Genomic DNA, 23147 nt, shown 5'->3' with positions numbered 1-23147 from the left:
TCAAGCTAATCTGCTTTTAGTCCTTTCAATTCCTGTGTTCGGGATCTATGATCTGTAGCTAATTTTCTGTTGAGTCATAATAAGTTTCCCAAATAAAATTAGTTTTTGTAATTTTTCTGTTATGCCGAATAAGGTAAATGGTTAACCAACGGGTGGTCGAGAATGGCCCACCACCATTAAGCTACCCCAAATTCGTCAAGCATACGTAAACCTTGTATTGTGGTTGCTTTCTGGAGGATGCATCTGCGAACAACTGAGGTCGCTGAATGGGTCTCAGCCATAGTTTGCATATGACAGCAGCCCAATGTGGTTAAGCGACGGACTGGACTACCTATAAGGCCGACAAAAATGTTTTGTTGCCCTCAGCGACCGACCGAAAAATATGAAATATCGGGTCGCGTTTTTTTTCATATACCTCGGCTCTTTACGATACACAAAAAAGGAATCCGACCGACTGATCCAATTTTTCAATTTTCCGACTTGAGGGCAACATAATTGTTTTTGGCCTAAAAGCAATTTACACACTGTATTTTTGATGCAATACGCAGCCTCTTTGCAATGCAAAGCAAATAAACATTGTCTATCTAATAAATACTTTCAATAGATGAACTAATCGAACTTATTCATACACACTATATACCGGATAGTAGTGACAATTAGGTTTCATCTTAAAAGGCAGTGAAAAGAAAGGTATGTTATTGATAAATATTCAAAAATTGGTTGCATGCTGTCCTCTATGTGTTACCAGTGTTCATGTTGTGTACATTCGTTTTCATCGTGTGGGTCAAACCTATAAATTACAGGGAATACATTCGAGTAATCACATAGTTTTCATTCTGATAGTTAGCATTGGTGTGCTGAATAATGGCTGGATATAATGTGAGGCTAGACGAAATTGCAATTTTAAGCAACGGCTGGCTTGGCGTATTGGTACATTTTATCAGAATAAATTGAGCATCGAAACATTGCGGTTTCTCATGTAGAGATGTTTTGTTCCCAATAATTAGTTTTCACTGGGAGAGTGCTAGCTTACAAAAGATTTCCAAACAATGCTTGTATGCAGGAAAGAACTTGTATTTATAATTTTCAGTCAGGTCCCATTTTATAATGTTTAGGGCTATTGTAGTTTTTTGTATGTGATTGTATAAACAATTGTATACTGTAAACATGTTCTTTTCGCGAATTTTGCAAGAGAACTGATTGGCTAATTCAAGATGTCGCTAATGATTTTATTATCAATTCAAAATGACCGCCAAACAAAGAAATAAACAATGACAAGAGAGATTCGCTAAATCAACATTTCGCTATTACGTCATTTTACCAGAATTCACCAACATTGCATGTCGCTTTTTCAACATGTTTTACAGTATACTGCATATTTCAGTTGACCTTTCCCAATTTAAATTCTGAGATAATTGTGCTGTACTGTGTCTTAATTGGAACATGTTAATTTGGTAATGTCATGTTATTCAGACAGTACTTTGAAAGTTTAGCTTGTTATAACACCATTTGTTTACGTCAGTCGGCTGTGAATGTGGGGGTCGTTGACCTACATATGTGATAGTCTAAATGTAATCCGGAAATGGAAAATACGACTGGCAATAGGTTAGACGAAAAGCTTTGAGCCGACAATGATAATGCTATTTTTTATTGATTTATTATTAGGCATTATGTTCTGCTTGTAGTAATAATTATGGACGATAACACCCTAATATGTCCCAGATACGACATTTTTAGAGACGGTAAATTTAATATTTACTAGTATAATATAATGCGTTAATGTTCTCCCTGTAATAGTACATTGATTCATTGGGGGCTATATTTATAGTTTTATTCACGGATAACTGGCTTTCCCCTGGCTGGTAATACAGACTGTAATGTTGTCTTACTAACTAACATGCATGCATGTGTGTCACAAGTATAAAATACACAACAGTACATACCTTTTATTAGTTTAATTATATAATCAGTTAAAGTAAAGTGGCATTAACGTAGATTACTTACTTATTACAAAAACATGGTTCAAAATTATGTGCGTGCTATTATCGTACATCATAACGATTAATTGATGCATTAACAAATATATCACTAGATATGAATATGCATATGCATGTTTATTACAATTCAATACAAATATTAAGCATTAAATACATTTTTCTTAAATATGTGATATTAACTTTAATCATACTAGAAACAAAATAGTATTGGTAGGTTTGTTCAGTTACGTAAGAGTCAAACTGACAATATTAACAACTTGACTGTTTTACCACTAACGATAGCCGAGATGAAAATATTCCTTTTCAATTCACTTCTCCGTATTTCATAAACTTTCGCTGCTACTTAGTTCTATAATCAATTCGTGATTAGTTCATCATCGTATCGTATCAATTGTAGTTGTCAATCGTCTGGCATTATTTGATAAGCTGTTCAAATGCCGTGATTACGTTATTATATTTTATTTTATTCAAGTAAAAAAAATAATAAATCGTGTCCTAAGTTTATATAATTAAATGTAAATAATTATAACTCTACGGATGTGCTTAATATAAAAAGACACTTTGCTATTGTACCGATAACAACTACGACACAACCTTGTGTGTACGAGCACTCACTCACTCACTCACTCACTAAATTTGCTGGCAACATATATAATCGACACATGCTAGTTTACTTATTTACAAATGGGCTCGACATTTTTCAAGAACCATATGACGATATAGTAGAAGGTAATATCAAGGTATATTGCTCACAGGGATGGGGTCAACAACCAATTACTATCGCTGACACGACCTTCTAGTACATCCAGTACAGCTTTGTGGATGAACACGTACTGAGCCTGTAAACAATAAGAAATTATTACTCTGATGTTGCACAATTGTTGGAACACTATGTTTACTGAAATGCCGGGGGTGACAAACGCCTATAAATGAATTGATCGCTCTTCAAATCTCACCTCTGTCTGCACCATGTAACATCTCTGCTGTCTCATCCTCGCTACTACACCAAATATGTCAATGAATTTATTCTCCTTCCTAGCAAGGTGTTGAAGGACGAAATCGAAAGCCACGAACGTACCGGAACGTCCAACACCAGCACTTGAAATAGAACATTAGAACTGTTTCATCACAAATGCAACTGCACATGACAAAGAATGCGAGTAAGAATACATGTTGTTTGAACAGGTATAACATTATTTACTTAAGAAGATAATTGGATTAAGATCAGCATTTAAATTACATGGGCTCACCTGCAATGAACGATGGTCGGACCAGCATTTCTCGGTATCTGACCACGCACAGTACGAACGAATCTGAGCAATAAATCTGTTCTACCTAGGGCACCGTGATCAGGCCAGGCAGTGAACTGGAAGTGTCGAAGTGACCTTACTTCACGTTTCTGTGAATACATACACCAACACTTATTATTTTAGTATATTGATTGTTGCGTTTTTCCTACTTAATATACCCTATTAATTGGGCCATTCGATTGTATTGTCATCACTTAAGTCGATATTGTATCACATCCGTTAATATGCATATTGAAATTTCTCACCAGCTCTAGAGTAAAATCTCGTACAGTCCATTCTGGTAAAACAGATTCTGAAGCCATGGTAATCGTAATGTCCCCATATTCAGTCGGATCGGAATCAAATGGCCAATAATGATCACATCTCACCTGCAGATATATACCTAACCATGTTCATTATTTGTTATAAAAATACAAATTCACACGTATACATAAATTACAGTGCATTTTGAATACCAACAAAGATATCAACTACGACGAAGGGTATTATTCATGCTGTCTCCTCACCTTTCCTTTCTCAACACACCGGGTAATCATAACTATAGTCTGCGTATTCTGTTCCCAGATCATTCTCCAGAAATCGTCTTTTGTTGTCGGTAGAGGCCCTTGGGTTGCTATGTACTCTCTTGGTGAGGTATATCCCTGTGTGTGATAGCATACAAACATTACATACATTACATTACATACATACACTAATGATGAGTTATTATTATCAGCATACACAGTTTATATTTTACTTTCGATATAAGTCTTTGTTACAATCCATGCAAAGTTGTTTAATGCCGATGTGAATAATTAACCAACAAAGAAAAGTTTTAGAAACAACGTCCTTAACAAAAATAGTCCAAAACACGAAGAGGGCAATTTTTTCACCAGCGCAAATCCGAGAGTGTCTAGTGTTCTGAATTGGGCGAGTAAAACAGCAATGTAAAACCTTGATATGAAAATTAAGTTGATAATTGATTTCGTTGAACGTTTAAAAATTAACGAAACATTTTCAGACTGCCACAGGGTGTTTACGATACTTTTCTATGACTGTATTAACGGTTTTCCATATCACCCTAACAATTGGTGTGGTCATAATTACACGTGTTCACATACGTACTGAAATATAATTTGCGTTAATGTAGGTTGATCCAATGTCTTCCTCGTCATCTTCGTTCATTTCTATCAGCTTAACTCTTGTGTGATCATCTGATGGAAGAGTAAATATATTCAAAGTTGAGTGACATCATATGAGCTTAGCTAAGTCGTATCTATGTGTCAAGCGGCGTGACAGTGGGTATATGCTGTCACGAGAATGCATTGAAAAGTTAATACTTACACGGAAGTATATTTGTGTATCTGTTCTTCAGCCGATTTTCAGCACGTTCGCCAATCAGCGACGAGTAGTTTGTGCCAATCGAACGTAAATCCTGAAAAGTAATAAATGAGTGTATGGAAAAATACACACACCAATCAACACCTGACCATCATATTTCGAATAAATAAAAACAACAGTAACTGTGTTTCGCTCGTTGATGGCACATAAAAAATAAATGCTGCAAACTTACCTACTTAAATAGAAACTGTATCTACATTAGCAAGACAACGTATCGTCATTGCACGTCGACGTCGACAAATGTGGCTCTATTCATCAATGCACTTTGACTAAATTCTCGTTACGTTTTTTTTTTATTTGGTGATGAAAAATGTGTATGCTAACGGTTTGAATGTGTTTTTGTGTATTTCAGGTAATAAACGAATTGGGTAAAATAAGACGGATTACTCACATCATATTCTTCCTGAAATCGATACTCAGAATCAGCTGCCAATTGTCTATAATGCTCCGCGAACGCTTCAATTAGAACAGGTCTAATAAAACAAAAGAAGAATTACTGAATTGTATTAGATTAATATGTTTTAACAACTGTTGATACAATCATTAAGCATGTTAAAGGAAAGTCAATGCTAACAACATAATACTCCTAGATAAAAGAGCTCGGCAAATGTAAGAACATGCAATTTACAATTATTTTTTTTATACCACTCTTCATTCTCTAGATATTCAACTTGTCATCAATTTATGCAGTCCTCTATCTAATTTGTATTCTCCTACATTTGTAGAGCTTTTTCTTGAGGGTTCATTATGTTATTCGGTTTGATGATTCCTTTAATGCGGGGAAGTCGTCACCTACGCATGCGTCAGGTAGCCATAGCGTGTAATTGTTTACAAACAAAAGTCTACCCATGAGCCTTTGCGTTCTTACCGTATGTTGTTTTCATCGCTTGGGACTCAATTCCCGCGCGTGCACATGTGTCGACCCTCCCGCTTTAACGTAACGACACATTTTTATCGTTTACGTTATTACTTGTTCAAAGAATATTTGACAATAATACATTTGTATTTAGGCAGTACCCATCGCCGAAGACGTACTGCACAATTCACCACATAAGTGTACAAAGCCGTGTTAGTATCATTTAACCTTAGTGTATAGTAACAAAAACAGTGCAGAAATGCTCAAAATAGAAGTAAACAAAATTTAGCTGTAACGTCGCGTTCCGTACCTAAATGAGCACTGGAACTATCACCTAAATCATATAGGGTACGACGGACTGCAGTGTAAATTATGATATGTCGTTTTTAAAATTTATTTCGTTGGTGTGAAATAGATAAGCTCGGCGTCATCATAGTAAGCTTATTTGTGAAAATATCAATTGATGAACAGCACCGTATGGTTCAATACATTTTACAGACTCAGTAAATTTGTTGACGGCTGTGATGCTCGCTTGAGTGCAAAAGACAGTCTCACCTTGATAGTTTGTGTGATATAGGGTACGTATTAAAAATCCTTCTCTGTGGTGTTTTCTCGGTGACAATAACTTTCTGATTAGAGGAACGTGGTCGCGGATGCCGGAACAAATATATTGGCTCCTTTCGCTTAACAATCGCTTCTCTTCTCACGTGCGTGTTGTTCGACTTTTGTATGTATTGCGAATCATCTACCGTTTGTATATAGCGTGTTGGTTGTGGTACAACTACGATTTTTTGGCTGCTTCCCGTGGAAATGGTTGATGGGTCGCGATTTACTATTTCTTCGTCACGAACGTAAATGCGGTTATCGGTTTTGTAATCACCATAATAAGTTGTCTCACTTTGTTCCGACGGCGATGGCGCTATTTCAAGGACAATGTCATCGCGTCTCTGGGGAGAGATGCTTTCCTGTGAAACGTACGTTTGTTGACCGCGCTCATTAACTTCTCCTTCACGCAAATATACACCATCTTCTCTGCTTATGTATCGAGAATCGTCCGCTGAATGTACGTAATGTGATGATGTCGAACGCCCAGATCTTGGTTTGTACACTCTATCCTCAAATTTAGGACGATGGTGATGAACGCTTTCCTCAGCTCTCACGTATGCCCGATTTGTAACACCGTTTGTATCTTCGTAGACCCTTGTCATTTCTCTCGGTCTCGACGACGCTGTTGTGACTAACACATTCTCGTTTGTCAGACGGGTAACACCATTACGCATTTGGTAAGACGGTTTGTCGCGCATATAAACAGGATTGTCATGCTGCTGTTTGTTTGTGTCATCTTGCGAAGTTTGTTGCGATTCTGCGCACCAGCTGTCGAATAGAGAACAAAAAGTAAATAAGTATACAATATTACGTTGGTTAAGGAGTGTTTACAGGTGTGACCCCCCACCTGTGGCTTAATTGTGAAAAAGTCCAAATTCTTTTCAATTATTGCAGTTTGACTTCGTTGCAAATTGCGATGAATATACATTCCACATAAGAATGGTATTTATAGTGATTCTTTATTTAAATTGTAAGATACACACGAATACAATATTTTTTGTGATAAAATATTCATGATAAAAACTCACCATCTCCAGCAAACAATGACCATAAGAACTATTATACCAAGCGCCACAATACCAATAACCGCATACCCATACCACCATGGATCGTAAGCTTTCGAGTAATAACAAAATAACATGATATATCTCATTCTAATGTAAAGCGACCCACGAATGCACAGAGTACAAATAAAATAAATATATGTATAAATCTTCTATTCACATTTAACACTACGATAAACAAATTCCCTTTACGACACTGTGAAATTCTTTCGTTTTTATGCAGACAAATATAGTTTTCTTAACAAACAAAATCAAATTATTAAAGTTTTTATACATGTGCTTTTGAACACACTACATAGTCATAATTCAAGACAATTCAAATTAAAATGCAAAAATATAGAGAATATAGCGAAATATCTTTTCTTGTAATATTTTTGTTTTACTCGGTAATTATGAATTATGAATACATTTCGTTATTAATTATTCCTAATATATTTCTGTTTTTTTAGTCAAAATCTGTTGTTTTCCTCCAAAAGAAAAGATTAACGGAAAGTCGTTATCGACATTGTGTACAGAACTAAACCTAGATTTCAATTTGTTAGAGGAATGTCTGTGTTCTATCTGTTATATCATAGTCCAGCGTTGATATTATCAATAGTTTTCCGAAACAAACAGAAAGGTACATTGTGTCGTTAATTTATTCGCTATATAGATTACTCACCTGTCATCATTGGCATTGACCATTCAGTATCAGTGTATCGTCCATCATATATAAAAGCTCTTACCTTAACTCTGTAATAAATAAGTATTGCATACACAATGCACATTTTAATACATGATGTTGACCAATGCGAGATGTAGCTGCACCATAAAATTATATGTAATTCCAATAATATTGTCATCAAATCATTCGTTCTGTGAAAACCAATTGTTAACTATTCGCTATTTTGGACGATATTCTATGTAAGGATTTAGGTAGCTACGTCGCTGTGGGTGAAGATTTCAAATTCATTTGAATTTGCTGGAAGTTTGGACTAATTTTAAAAATATACTAGACTGTTCCATGCACTGTCTAAGGCACTATTCTACAATGTATTGCAAATCCACATAATTTCCATGCTACTTACATGTATTGAGTGAGTGGTTGTAATGGTCCATTGCAGTATTTATCAGTATCCATGCTACAATCCTCGGATCCAATCACGTATACATCCGGCGAGGCGGTGCCGGCGAGATCGTTTTTCACAAACAGATTGAATTGTTCATTTGTCTGCCAGATTTGCCGTGGTGTTTGATCTTTGACCTCTCTCCAACCTTGTGGAACCCCTGGTGCCACTCTAGTCGTGACTATGAAAAAGAAATGAGAACGGTTACAAAATTACATACTTGCCAGTTGAACAATAGTTATAAAACATTTCTCTCTATTCTAGACACTTGTAGATAGACTAAATCACATACATCTGAATAATTACAATAAACAAAACACCATAAGTACATGTCTGAACAAGGGCGTTAGGCAAACGTGTCTGATCAGTGATACATTCTGTTTTGAAAGATTTAAAAAAATAATATTCGTATTAAATACATACACAAACTAGATACTGTGCCTTTATATCTATATTTAATTTCCTTACCGATTTAACACACAATAGATAAATTGAAAAAGTCGTAATCAATAGCGACGTACATGAGTTGAAACAAATATTTAACAGCGCCGCCATCGATAAATGATAAATTCCGCTAAACTATAAAATAGACGGGGTGTGACACAGCGCATTTCATTTTAGGACACACCACGTACCAGACTTCTCGTTCGCGAACATTATTTGTGGTGTTCGTAGCAGACGGCCCAGTGCCAAATAACCACATCATCATTATTTTAGTGTGAAATGGGACGTAACTTAATGTATTTGGGATCACTTCAAAATGACATATTTAGCTTCCCATTGTATTTGAAATGCATGAAATGCACAAAGTATGCCTCACTCCAGCACTCCAAAAGTAACGTACATTCAATTAGGGGTATTACGTATCATATGGCTAACTTAATTGAATCGGATTTTGATGCAACTTAGCCCAGTTTTTAACCCCGATAATGAAATAACATATATGGGAAATTACTTTTCAAATACGAAATAACTTACTGGAAAACGCTTTTGTATCTCGGTATTGTGTTTGTATAGAAAGAGCTTTTGATACAAGATAATACAACTTACCACCGATCTCGGCAACCAGTATAGTGTATGACACGATAGGTCCGTTGCTCTCATCGAAAAGATCATACCATACATTCAATGTGATTGATGTATGCGTGGAACTCTTGAACAATTGATGACGCAATGTGTGTGGACTAACACCAGGTACAAGTGGTGGGTATACTGGCATTGTTAGACTATGTGGTGTCGATGATGTAGCGTTACTTCGTCCTTGAATATTTTCAGCCTGGATCTATAGATAGAGGATTTCAAAAAAAAATCAAGGTTTAACTGATTTTTTGTTTGCTCAAACATTATTATTCAGATCGATTTGCGTTCGATATATTTAGAATACATGCTTCCAGCCTTTGTTGTGTTATTAACCACTTGCATTCGAGCTCGTCGCCCCATGTTAAGAAATAACCCGTAAAAGGTAATCGACAATCATGGACGTATATAGGTATTACGAATTTTACATTATTTATCTTACAACAATACGACTAAAAACGGTGGGGTCTTGACTTACTGAGAATGTATACGTATAGCCAGGTTTAAAACCGGTTATTTTTTGATCCGTGTATACATCTTTGGAAGCGTCTGCAATTATTAATGTCGTGTCTGGGGAGTGAGTTATGGCATTCTAAAAGAAAAAAAAACACTATTAACATAATATGTCAAATCGATCTACTGACAGTTAATATCGTTTCAACAATGATGTGTTAATTGCATTAGTACAGACGTGGGGCTAAAAGTGTATTGATATTTCTTGTCCAGTACTCTTATATATTCGAACTATAAAATATATTGTCACTCCTTGTATAAAGTATGTTGCGAAGATTCAACAATAAGTCAATAATGACATTAGGAAGTTTCTTTTTCAAAATTATATTACCTCAATTATTCCTAAAAACGTTACGATGTACGTTTCCAGAACACCATTAGGTTCCACAGGTGATCTGAATGATGCAACTACAGTGAAGGGATGCTGATAGGAAACCTCGAAGTGACGAACCGGACCAGGAACTGTTGTATAAATTATTTAACATACTATTGAGTAGTAATAGTTAGCATTGTGAAAAATGTATGAGCACAGTGCGAGTAAGCAAAGTGTTCGTAGAATAAATACATTTCTGCCTTGACTGGAATACAGTGCCCTTCAAATAGTGAAGATTGTTTCCATGACACCATCATTGTGGGAAAGTCAATGAGTGTTATTTACCCGAAGCAAATAGTTTGAATATATACTCACTGTCGCCAAATGTTCTCTGCTCAAACGTAGAAGCGAGACTTTTAAGATCGCTTTTGATTGAGCAAACAGTTATGAGATATTTTACAAATATTTGCAAGTTCGTGAACGTATATGTACTGCTATCTGATATCGTATCGGTGAAAGTTCTTGCACCAACATCATCATATTCTCGAATGCTAACTTCATAGATCTCCGTTCCAGTTAGTCCTTCCGACCAAATCACGGTTATTTCTGTCCTGGTCACCTCAACCACACGGATTTGACCAGGTCCATATGGTCCTACATGTGCATATGATAAAAAATATATCAACATAAGTTTATTGCCTAGTAGATTAACGTTAGTATCATGCACATCTATCACCAAGAGTGGTAGTTCACGGTTCCTCTAGATAGAAAATAATTCACTTCATCTAAGTGGGTTGACTAATACTAGTAAAATTATTTTGTTTGTCCGTCAATATACCGCTTCATTTATTCCAGTGATTTAGAGTTATTGATTCAATTTTTATTTTCAGTTTGTTGAATTGTTAAATTATCACCTTACGTATATATTATTAATATAATTTGTTATTTGACAATTGTATATCTTACTTAAATTCACTGCCATTGACGTAACTGGTGTACTTTGTAGACCTCCACTGTACGCCATGATAGTAAATGTATACGTTGGTTCATTCATCAAACCAACAATATCTTTAGACGTTTCTAATGGCGACGCCGATATCCAAGGCTCCGAAGCCGTTGTGTACGGACGGTACGTGATGACGTACTCATCCACATCGCCTGTAGATGGTTGCCATGACACCTTTGCATAGGTAGGACCAATGTCATCGAGGTCGACTGTGATACTCTGTGGTGGTGTTGGAACTGGGAAGCGAGCATATATATTCTTTTATTAGATAATTGTCGATTATTGATGACAATTTGTATCTAAAAATCAACAAATCTATGCATTCCAACCAATATTTTGTTGAGAATAAGTGTCTATAGATTAAAACGGGGGTGTCGTCACCTGCGCATGAGTCAGATGGCCATAGCGTTTACAAACAAACGTCTACCCATGAGCCTTTGCGTTTTTAGCGTGTGTTGTTTTCGCCGCTTGGGACTCAATTCCCGCGCCTGCGCAGGTAACGACCCTCCCTCTTTAATTAGTTCAATAACATTAGTGGGTAGAAGCCTAGTCATAATTTCTGACAAAATTGGTCATAAATCGCATGACAATGTCATAGTTTAATATGTACAATCGTGAAGCTAATGTCCCATGGTACAGTGAAATAGCATTATTTTGTGTGTTACAGTTAAGCTTTTTGAGAAACGTGTCCTAATATTTCTTGAAAATTACTATTTTTAGAACAATTCCATAGAACACAATGTTAAAGAAAAATTGCATTTTTTGACACTTTTTAAAACCCTGATTTTTTAAATAATTCGGAACAACAAAATGTACTCCATCATTAACAATATATGATTTTTTCAGCCTATGTCACCAGGCTAGATTTTGAGATATTGCATAATATCTCTGCCATAGGAACCTGTGGTAAAAGTGTTATAATAGTGTCAAAATGGCGACTTTAATTTCCACTAAAATACAACCATCAATTTCTCGAAAAAAAGGCTGGTGACCCCCAACTTTTTTTAGGTAAATCTATTTCAAAATGAATAAATTCTGTGTTTTTTTAATTTATGAGTAGGCTTCTACCTTAAATAACATCATATGCTACATATATACATATAGCTGATCTATACGAAACAAGATCACTCACTCGTTCGCTGTACAACAGTTGTAGGAACACTATTAATCTCCCTGTCTCTAGCCAGCACAACAGTTTTCAGATCAATGTCATACTCTCTGCCAGGTCTGAGATCTCTGAGAGTGTAAGCTAAATCGGTGTTGCCGACATCAAATTCGGCAACTCCATCATCACGTGGAGGATCTAAAGTAACTATATACCGGTCAATGTTCACACTAACTGGTTGCAACCAAGACAAATCTATAGAGGTCGTATCATAGTCTGTGATTAGAACATCCCTTGGAGGTGGTGCCACTGTGGTTGAGAAATAATTGAAATCAATAATCAGATACATTTATACAATCATGCACATTAAAAAGGGTACTTGGGACGGGTATACCGTTGCATGCCTGTGTTGCATTTTACATTTGTTGAATCACCTGTAGAACCAAGAAAATATTTCGATATTTTTTTCTACCATAAACCTTCATGCTTTATGATTAGAGAATCAGAACTTACTAGTGTACACGTTTGTTTGTCGAGCTTCACTGAGCAGTTGACCGGCAGTCGTTTTAATGGCGATGCTATACTCAGTGACGGGTGTCAGACCAGTAAGTGTGTATTCAGTTCCCAATACATAGGTCGGTGAGTTGTCGATTCCGTTATCGGGAATGTAAGTGATTTCATAGAGATCAGCAATACCAGCTGCTTCAGACCACGAGATATAAATTCGATTAACGGTGACGGAGGTGATGACGATCGGGCCGGGTCGTTCGGGTTCTATAAAAAAACAATTAAAAGAAAAATGGAGCTGTCAATAAGAGATCGTTTCTGAAGCGTATTTTCTAGACTGTTATGTGAATTAATGTTTTAAGATTTAAGATTTGAATTAAGATTTGTGCTAATTTGAATACAAATGTACTTAAATCTTTAGTTTCCAATGTCGATCGTTTCAACTTTCATTTGATTGTTTTCATGAAAAGACATGGTTTTATACATACAAGGAAATGTCTGTATCACCACACACATCCTTTTGGATTCATATGTATTTTTAACTTGGCTAACGGTGGTATTCAAATAATGAACGATCAGAACATGTAGATATTTCGTTTACATGCCTTGCATACGTCGCATATGAAAAATGAAGCAACACGACGAGCACCAGCCTGTATTATGAATCAGCGCCTGCATATTGCACTTGTAGTTTGAATTTATTAGTATCGCGTATTTCTAGTTGATATCACACTGAAAGTTTTTTATTTTAATTCACGGCCCACATTTGTCACATACAACTGAAATTAAGGCAGTGGATCCCATTCACTCACAAATATTGGCAGAAAGTCACGTCGCAGAGAGTCACGTTTTTCAATTTTAAACATTCAGTAAGTGTTGAAAAATACGTTAAAAGTGTTCCACGTTATTATAAAGGATGGTTTAGTAAAATGAGGCTAGAAGACTAGCAAAAACAATGTTGTTTGAAACTGTTAAAAACACGTCAAAAATAAAATGAGCCCAACTTTCAAGAAAATTCAAAATCGCCATATTAAACGAATATGAATAATACGTGTTTTCACAGAAAGTTAGTTATTATTTTTTCTGTACACATGTGTTGGGTAAGTTGCGAATTTTACATTAAGTGAACGGATTGTTCATTTGCAAATCACAGATAATTACGTTCCAGTAAGCTGGCTTTTATTTGGTGGGTACTGACTACAACGGCATTTCTATTCGTAATGCAGTTCCAAAATACGCGCGACACCAGAGCAGAGACGGCTTTACGGGGGGTTGTTCTCCTCACCATCCGCATGGCGGCGGCGAGGGGGGCAGAGATCGCCCTCTCGAAAACTATTGGAAGGGGTCGTCGCCCCTCGAAAATCAAGCTGAAATCCTTCCTGTCAGCAAAAGTTGCCCCTAAAAATGCAGGAAATAGCGTTTCACAGGGTATATATTTCCACATTTTTAAGGTGGGCATTCCCCGGTCGAAGTAGATAATTATAGAAAGTAAAATCACTTACTAGTTCTCTGAGTCACTGAACCTACCGCATCGTCAGTAATTATAGCACCACTCGCGGTTTTCACCGTGATCACATACTCCTGACCAGACGTTAGTTCAGAAAAGGTCTGCGATGTTTTCGTCAAAGCTACTGTCGTCGGAGGTACAGGCAAACCATCCTCCGGTGTTCTGGATATATGATAATGTGAGAATTCACCGGTAGGTGTGGTCCACTGGATTCGGATAGTATCTTCAGTGACTTCATTTACTACAACTTCAAATGAGTGTGGGACATCAGCTGAGACAACAAATAAGATACAATCACTTACATTAAATGGTAAGTCAGTAATTCCAATCAGGTTGTCGAAATACGCGACGAAAGATTGCAGATAAGAAAATTAAAACGTTCAAGTTCAAGCCAAATTATTTGCATTCTCTAACTGAATATGTAAAATAGGCGTCACTAATATTTTGTTATTTTTTGTCCGTAACTAAAACTAAATGTTTGTTGGTTGTTGCTATTGTTTCTTTCATCCGTGATAGCTACGTCACACAAGCGTTCGCCATGTTGAACGCAATAAAGAATTAATGTTTTGTTTTTAATTACAGAACACAATTACCTGCAACACCCAGAGTTCTTGCTTTTACCTCCACCGATTGAGCACATGTTATATTTGTACTTTGACAGCTAATCTTGAACGTGTAAGCTGTTTCCGGTTTCAGGTCCGTAATTACAATATCGGTCGTGTCGGTGACCAACTGTGTCGTCATATCCGGAGACAAAATTAGTATCCGATACTGATAGTCGGCACTTCCGTCTGCTGGATCCCAGCGTAATCTGATGGAGGTTGTTGTTTCGTCCGATGCTATGAGGTTCGCTACACTCTGACCACTCGCCTAGTACAATCATACATATTATTGATGGCAAATATTTTGCATATGTATAGGGTCGGGTAAACCTTCATAGCCGCCATGACGCGTTGTCCTCGATATGGTCATACCATGTAACGTCACGTATGCAAATCTCATATATTAACATACAATTCAAATGCTTGCTATACTGTAAAACACTTTTACAATTTCTAGAGTATTTTCCTTTCATTATAGTGCATTGGAGTTATAATTAAGAATATAGATATGAATTATCTTGCGCCTTTTACGATTAAAATGTGTCAAAGTACATAACAGAAACAAAAACATTCATAAACAGAGATGACTAAATATCAAATCACGTCACAGTCACAGTCCTGATGGGTGATCGATTAATTTTCATGAAATATTTGTTGCGTACACGTATTTAATACGAATATGGTGGTTATCGACCCTTGAAATAAAAAATGTATTATATTGACGGACAAAATAAAGACTTATTGGCAACAATGTGATTTGAAAATACATGTTTTAATGGTAAGTTGAAAACAATGCACTCTCGCGAGAACTCGCGTAACCTCGTAGACATCGAGTGTCTCGTTACTTAGAGGCTATTTTTTTGAATAGAGCCCTCTTAAATAAATGAATACTTTTTTACATGTGCCATACGTGCAGTTGAGCAGAATACTATGTAAATGTATTTCTTAAAGCATATGACATGCTACTAATAAACTAATAACTACAGTACTACTGCGCACCATTATGCGCACGCCGCTAAAGTAAACCTGAGTGTGAGATATATTTGTACCAGAATATAACTTCGGCCGCAAACATGCTGTACGTGCTGTTGGAATGTTTTGATGTAGGTACGTACTTATGAGGTGACTGTCCCCCACAATCAAACAAAGCAGTACTAAATATACCAGCTTACAGTATAGGCATTTATGAATGGTCGTGTTTTAAAAGCTTTGTAATGAGAGTTTCAAAAGACAATTGTAGTTGTTGAATTGTACGTTTGAATAGAACATTAGAATAACGCTGACCCGTTGATTGTAGGACACTTCGAGTGTTCAATATGAATGAAAACGTCAAAAAGCGACCGAAGTCATGTTTTCACGTCAATTTTCTTTTAAAATATGTCACAGATTGCTAATATGTCATATCGATCGGCACCCGAGCATCGTAACGAGCCCTCGCTACAAGTAAACTAAAATCATATATCGGTCTAAAATCGAATTGAACTGATATTTCTGTATTTGCTAGTGCTGCCCTAGACGTTTAAGAAAGAGAAAAACAAGTATTTGGAGTATAGTATAACAAAATATACGTTGTTTCTTACCGTCATGCTTGAACACAAGACAAGTACCAAGAGCAATAGAGTATATCCCATGCTGGTAGTCATTGTAATATCAGAGTTTGAGGTGTAGATATTCCACGTAGAACCAATATTATGAGATGCGAGACTATGTGAGCGACGTCTTAAGCATGTAAAACGAACTCAGCACAATTACGAACATTAGTACTAACATCAGGTACAAATTGAAATGAATAAAAGTAAACCACCCAAACCTCCGAAACTTAATCTTCAGCTACACTCACTAGACTATTAAGTATTGTAATATACTGTTTACTTTATTCTCTTGTGTTTACGCCCAACGATGGTGATTACTGTTGTATTGCTGATCAATGCACCGGTATTGTTCAATTTATTCACAAGGGTGTGGTGCAGCCAGGTCATTGTAAGGCCGATCATCTCGCTTCACAGTGTGATAAACCAGTCATATACAACTCCACACCGTGAACCCAGTCACGTGACAGCAGTGCCATGCACATACTGCTATATGGCTAATTACAATAATTAGTAGTTACCTGAAAAAAACGGTTATTCGATATATTTGGATATATATATATATAGAGAGAGAGAGGAAGATAATTTTGAACGGTAAATGTTTCATCGAATCAAGTGCAGTGAGTATCGATCATAACATAGAATGATGATTGAGGGCGTCTATACATAATGCGACTATAACAATTGTTGTTTATTTTTTGCTCAGTGCGAAAAGTGCATGTAATACGCGAGTTGTTAAGTCAATTTTAAAACTTATTAAACGTACGTAAGGCAGATATTTTTCACCCGACAAATAAATGTACTTGTTGAGATTTAGCTATGTTTGTGCCAGTTGTTTATAAATAAAAGCGTCTGCTTTATAATTATATTTCCTGCATTTGGAATTTAATGAAAGCAGTAGAAATCTCGCAAAACAAAAAAAACAGTAGAGGAAAATCTAATTGCTCATAACTATCGAGAATAATTAAACATTACATTATAGCATTATCAATGGATTTTATGACGTCATTGCACAGATTATTCGCGATAATGTTTCCTATTGTTGAGTATCAATGCCCCGTACCATGGATATAAATACAATGTTGTTTTTGAAAACGATTAGTGGAGAAATTATTTAAAAAAAAATAGAAATTGTTAGATAATAATTATCTAATACTAAACAATAACAGCGGATTATAATATCGAAATCAGACAATTTTGATATGGCATCGTCGTCTGCTCTGTACTCTAAAGCGCGCTCGGTCGAAGATTTCCATCTAGTACGCGCGCTTCTAAGATTCCGCAACTGATTTGTTGACCCGGTGGTCTCCCGACTAGATCTCCCTATCGTGTCGATGAAGTAGGGTTAACCGAGGGTTTATCCAAGCAAATAACACAGTTGGAATATGTCTAGAATGCGAGTACAGTTCTGTTTTTAAAGAGTATTGACGAGAAGTACACTATTTGCGAAACGCGATTGACGAAAGACCGACTTCTCGGTAAATGTCACAGTCCGGGGCACAATTTGCATAAACAGATAAAAGTATCTGTGTTCTCAGGCGTGTTCTTCATTTATACAGTTAGATTAAATTAATTGTTGGTTATCCTTCTAGGATGACTAACACCCACTAGCTTTCCAGTCATGTTCGTTCGCTCGCTAAGCCTGTAAGTTTCGTTTGACTTCAAAGCTTTCGTCAAATCGACTGCCTCCCATATAATTTGAAAATAACTATTACATAGACAGGACAGTTGCCAATAACATCTACCCTGATGGTCCAGCCGGTTCACAGCGGCGATCTAGCTAGTGTAGTTGGAGGAGGGGATATAGAACTTGCCTAATGGGAACGTGCCCCTGAAATTATTCTCGCTTTTTGGATTATAGGTATAAGTATCGGTTTTATTTCTGGTCAAGATAGGTATAAATATCGGTAAAATATTAACGATTTGGTATTTAGGTGCTTATTTGAGCGAATATCTCTACCTCAGATTCCAGCCTCAGAATCATATATACATCAACCCAGAAATTAAACAAATCAATCAACATTTAAACAGAAATTTAACAAAAAGAGAGGCGCACATTCCTCAGTGATTTGGCTTACATGTGCTTACATTGGGAATGCTCCTGTAATAGAGCAAATACGGTAACTGTTTTATTTGGAATAAACAGCGATGACGGAAATGATACTTTGATATAAAGATGGGTAATGATTTTGCCACTATCGAGGTATAAAAATGGTCACACTTTTGAGCACCCAGTGGTACCTTCATACTCGATCACTACAATGCTACTCCACACTACACATTCGTCACCGGTCTACTCAATAGATTAATGCTTGATGGAATAAAACTAGTTCCATTCCTAGTTCGCCATATTAGATTGTGGTTAAAATTTCCAGAAAAACATTTTAAATTATTCAGGTTCGCGGGCCAGTGACTGTGAAACCCTTCCGCTCACTGTGGAGTTTTTTTTACAAATTGTCCGCTTTTTAATGAACTTCCCACAACCCATAATGGAATCAAGCACACTTTGTGCTCCATATATATACTCGGCTCACTCCTCACACATGTATGTCGCACATAGTGTGCTTAATTCCAATATGGGTTGGCGGGTCGGGTTGTTTATTATTATTCAAATAATCTGCGCCTATCATTGGCGTAAGAACACATTGTACGACACATGAGGGCGCTTGAGTCAATTATAGATTTGCTGTGGATTTGTTACTACTACTGTTTTTGCGTAGCGTTGTAAGTCACTTGGGGAAAGGTTTACAGTGTCACTGAATCTGGAATCTGTTGAATTTAAATCGCCAATCATAAGAATCATTTTCATCATTATTAAAACCTCTTTTTTTTCTTTTTTTACACACTCTTCTTTATTCGAATTGACATTGTATTCATATGCATGCATTAATGCTCAATAATCAGTTGCATTATAATCTACCGCGATGACGTCATACATTGCACTGTTAGTAATAATGCTATTATTATTATATATTATATATTTTCTTCATTCAACTGGAGAAATACGTGTAACGTAAGAGCTATATCACTACCCCCAGCTGAACGAAAAACTACTCGGGAATAATGACACCACAGCTACAGATTATCCGAATTTTAGGCTGACGTACAGATGAAACCCTTCAAATTTGTGCCAACCAGGAATATTTGCGTGATTTGATCGTGGTTGTGGTTTAAAAGTGTCAACAATATACAACACACACCTGTTTCATATGATGCCTTCTCTTGGCACCTTCCCGGCCGATTTTTGCTAAAATAGCGCTCCGCCGCCTTTTTACACTATACAAATGTTCACCCCAACAGAGGTGGACAATGAGCTCTTCGGGTCGCTAAAACTGTGTGTGCACCTCTTGGGGTGAACATTTGTATTGTTTTACGGAAATTGTGGCACTTAATCATGGAAATCTTCCAGGTCATTCTCATTGAGCTGGAGGCATGTATGCACACAGATATACAAGTTGAAAGGGTTCATCAGTGATTGAATTATACAGCTATTTGAATTTTAAATTCATGGTTGTATTGATAAACCCAATTTCAGCAGCATCAACCTGGCAAAAAATTGATATTTACAAACACATCCGGCGCCATCCTGTGCGCAGCTATATGCTATACAGTGCTCCAGTTTGCATTGGAACACTGAAACGAGCTGCGCACAGAGCTGTGCACTGCTTGAGCTTAGGTTCAACACCATTCTTGTTCAACAAATACACTGTACATAATATGTGATATACAGTCAAAACCCGTAAAATATATAACAAAATCAAACAAAACGGTGCCGTCACAAGTAAATCCACAACTCAGGATTTCTAGGTAGACGAACTGCGCAATCGCAGATCGAATTACAAAAAGCGCGTAGCTGAGCGCGCTGGCAAAACGAACGGCAATCGCGACTAAAAATTGCTACAAAATCCTAGTTTTCTTGTCAATAAGGTAGTCAAATAATGAACGCAAACCTGACAAACTAGTCAGTTCATATATATTGCCGCGTATCGTGTTCACTTGAAAAGTTATTGTCGTAAATCAGATAAATTCAGGAGAAGGTACCCGGATGGATGTAGACATACGAATATGGTAGCTGGGAGTATGGAATATGGAGTGCGTTCGCGTCGTTGCCTTGGGTGACCTGGGGTGCATCACGCCTGCCCAGTTTTCGTTCGACTGCTATGTGAGGTAACAACTGTGGCAACTCGGAACGGTTTTTACCGCCCCTGCATCCAGAGCCGGAGAAGTTTGGGGAAAAGATAGCGAACGACGAAATCGATAGATAAAAAGGTGTTTAGATAATTTTCTCAAGCATAAAATGCAACTGGGCGTGATTTTAAAATAAAATGTTATAAGTGACGTCGACAAAACGAGCAAGTTTAAAGTTTAACATTATTATGACGTGTGCAGTTAAAATGATATTCTCCCGCAATTAAAATTTGCTAAAAACCGTATTACAGAAACAGGTGAAAAGCAAAAAAAAAAAAACAAACAAAAAAAACAAAAAAAAAACGCTATAACATGATGTTAAAAATCATAATTAGACGAATACTCGACTGACAAAGATTCAGGAAATATTGATAAATTTAGTATTTTGGTACACGATTGCAAGACAAATATGTTGTGTATAAAATTTGAGAGTCCCAGAAGGCATTTGTTACTCGGGATTAAGGAGACAAATAACACAAAGTACTTGTAATGAAAAAATATATTGATTTAATGAAAGAAAGAATATGTTGAGAACAACATGTTTTGAAAATATATATTTCGAAGGTATAATTAACCTGAACTAGTTTGTGCTATATCGCTAACGTATTCTCGCGAGAACACACATTCAGCAAGTATGGACATGTAGTATTAGGTCAGTGTTCTTCACAGTGAAACAAAACAGTATTATACGTGTTTATGAATAGGCGGGTTTTAAAACCATTGTAATATGATTTTCCAAAGCCTATTGTGTCAGCTGAATTGGAACGTTTGACTTGAACATTAGAAAAACGTTGACTCGTTGTGGATTGGGCGATTCGAGTGTTCGAAAATAATACAAACCATAATGAGCAATGAAATACATGGTTTCATAATAATTTATATTCAAAATGTCACAGATATGTATTTTATTTCCTCGGTCAGACACAGGTCGGACAGTACCACAATCTATTAGGAAGTTGAGGTTCCTGTACTCTTCTTATGATTATATATTTTTATCTGAAACGAGAACGTTTCATTTATATTTCTGTTCTTCCATGTTAACAGTTTGATCACTGCACTCATATTATCATTATATTTCGTATTAAAATAAGGTGTTTCTCGTAACTGTTTTGATGATTCCCAAGAGATAATACATCGATATAATATCACCTGTAAATTCGATCCCTTTGTATAGGCTATATTACATCCACGCGGCGATTAATGTAATTGTTTTAACACGCAGGTGTTATAGTTATGATACGTGTATCGAATTAAAGGGGGGGGGGTTGTCACCTGCGTACGCGTCAGATGGCCATACCGTGTCACTGTTCACAAACAAGCGTCTACCCGTGAGCCTTTGAATTTTTATCGTATGTTGTTACCGTCGCTTGGGGGGGGGGGTTCAATCCCCGCGCGTGCGCAGTGACACCCTACTGCTTCTACAGTGGGAACAATTAGTTTACACAGTGACTGCGTTGTTGGCGCAAGCACATGCAATCAAACTACAATCACTAAATATATATTCGTTTATGTACAATACCAGCCGTTCTGTTGTAATTATTATGAAAAAAGGGTAGGAGGTAAATCCGAGGTAAATAAGTCCACGATTTGAGACACAGGCGCAGCCTTTGGCATGGTCTCGGAGTCACAGGCACGACAATAATGAACGAACGAACGTAATACAACAAACATCACAATTAGTCGAATCAAAACGAATGCCAGTGCCGACGATTATGTTTCGTTATGATAACCACATACGTTGTAGAAAGCATAACGCCTAGTCTATTGCGCTGAAAATGGCTACTCCACGTAAAATAAATAGGTGAAGCTAAATGATGTATTGAGTGTTTTTTTTTTTTTAGTTTTGATCGATATTTATATTTCTTAGACGATGATACTGTGAATAAATGCCGGGTATTCCTCTATCAGAAAAAATGTTTTTATTTAAATATATTGTCTTATGGAATATATATATTTTTATGCACCCACAACATAATCACACCGTACAGCGCACACTCGTTACGAATACGTACATATTTCAAACTACATTGTCCATAAATAATAAATACTAACAAAATGTTAAAATTCATACAATAAGCTTTCCGAAAATATATAGTTTTGTGGACAAGGGAGGTCATCTTGGTTTCCTAATTAACTAATTAAAATACCTGTCCGGTAAACTGAATCTCTACCTTAAATGTTATTTAGAATGTATAAGTGATTGAACAAAAAGTACTAGCATATGTATATAAGCAATACTATATTACAGCCAATACCATGGATTTAGCTGAGGAAAAATCTACGACTGCGATAAATATCAAAGAATTGGGCAATAATACGAATGAAAATCACGAATAATTAACAAACTAGTCCGGTGAACTCAGTTTAATTGACAATAAAATTCTTCAGCATAATGTGGTACATACATACATATAGTAACTA

General features: G+C 36.5%; 1 protein-coding gene across 1 annotated transcript; it reads right to left on the bottom strand.

The window, feature by feature from the left end:
* Nucleotides 1-1940: 1940 nt before the first annotated feature.
* Nucleotides 1941-16535, bottom strand: LOC102801553 (receptor-type tyrosine-protein phosphatase beta-like). Its single transcript, XM_085505916.1, has 22 exons — nt 16530-16535; nt 14941-15217; nt 14343-14618; nt 12847-13107; nt 12361-12642; nt 11189-11464; nt 10598-10876; nt 10241-10371; nt 9875-9988; nt 9370-9601; nt 8281-8500; nt 7875-7945; nt 7178-7265; nt 6099-6917; nt 5079-5160; nt 4631-4721; nt 4412-4500; nt 3814-3948; nt 3553-3675; nt 3248-3396; nt 2954-3095; nt 1941-2836 (listed from the first exon to the last, which is right to left on the bottom strand). Exons 1-22 carry the CDS (start codon nt 16533-16535, stop codon nt 2747-2749), a joined length of 4233 nt encoding a protein of 1410 aa, XP_085362042.1. The 3' UTR covers nt 1941-2746.
* Between the last annotated feature and the right edge of the window lie 6612 nt (nt 16536-23147).

This window comes from Saccoglossus kowalevskii, chromosome 12 (assembly GCF_978046115.1).
Source record: "Saccoglossus kowalevskii chromosome 12, keSacKowa6.1, whole genome shotgun sequence".
Classification (NCBI taxonomy): domain Eukaryota; kingdom Metazoa; phylum Hemichordata; class Enteropneusta; family Harrimaniidae; genus Saccoglossus; species Saccoglossus kowalevskii.
This window is presented reverse-complemented; position numbering and strand designations above follow the sequence as displayed.

Coding starts and splice junctions, on each gene's coding strand:
- LOC102801553 (XM_085505916.1), bottom strand. Junction 9,989..10,240: donor CGTTTTTAGGAATAATTGAG/GTAATATAATTT, acceptor TTTTTCTTTTAG/AATGCCATAACTCACTCCCC. Junction 2,837..2,953: donor GTTACATGGTGCAGACAGAG/GTGAGATTTGAA, acceptor TATTGTTTACAG/GCTCAGTACGTGTTCATCCA.